The 649-nt window shown below is 51.2% G+C and overlaps 1 protein-coding gene across 1 annotated transcript; it reads right to left on the bottom strand.

Moving 5' to 3' along the window:
* Positions 1-22: 22 nt before the first annotated feature.
* LOC126496459 (olfactory receptor 5I1-like) lies at positions 23-448 on the bottom strand (the record flags this gene model as incomplete). The annotated part of the gene is made up of 1 exon (XM_050133956.1): positions 23-448. A coding segment is annotated over exon 1 (426 nt), but the record flags the coding sequence as incomplete, so codon positions are not given.
* Between the last annotated feature and the right edge of the window lie 201 nt (positions 449-649).

Genomic DNA, 649 nt, shown 5'->3' with positions numbered 1-649 from the left:
CGGCCACCAAGCAGACACAGACCTTCGCACTCATGAGAACCGGATACTGAAGAGGGCGGCAAATGGCCACATAGCGGTCATAAGCCATGGCAGCCAAAAGAACACCCTCCGTGCCAGCGCATGTCACAAAGAAGAAGATCTGGGAGAGGCAGCCCTCGTAGGAGATGGTCTTCTTCTCCCTGAAGAAGTTCACCAGCATGGCCGGAATGGTGGTGGTCGTGTAGCAGATGTCTAAGAAGCTCAAATTGCTGAGGAAATAGTACATTGGGGTGTGGAGGGCAGGGCTGACCCTGGTGGCCGTCATCATAAGCATGTTTCCTAGTAGAGTGGTCAAGTAAATGGCCAGGAAAACCAGGAAGAAGACACCCTGTAGGCTGGGGTGGTTGGAAAATCCCATGAAGATGAATTCTGTGACATGGGTATGATTGCTCATTTTAGATGGAGCCATTGCTGCAAACAGAGAAGAAAGGACACAGAATAAATGTTCTGAAGGCACCATTAAGCCTGTTTCGACACTGCCAGAGCCATTTCCAGTAAGGGCTCATAAAGGCGTCTGGATGGTGGTCGCCTGTGGGGTTAGCCTTGCAGTGATCATTGTAATAGGCCAAGCCAACTTAGCCCCCAATCCTCCCTCAAACTGGCATGGTGG

The sequence above is a fragment of the Alexandromys fortis genome, unplaced genomic scaffold (assembly GCF_014885135.2).
Source record: "Alexandromys fortis isolate MF-2015 unplaced genomic scaffold, M_Fortis_MF-2015_v1.1 scaffold_4811, whole genome shotgun sequence".
Lineage (NCBI taxonomy): Eukaryota > Metazoa > Chordata > Mammalia > Rodentia > Cricetidae > Alexandromys > Alexandromys fortis.
The sequence above is the reverse complement of the archived record's forward strand: the minus strand, read 5'-3'. Positions and strand labels throughout refer to the sequence as shown.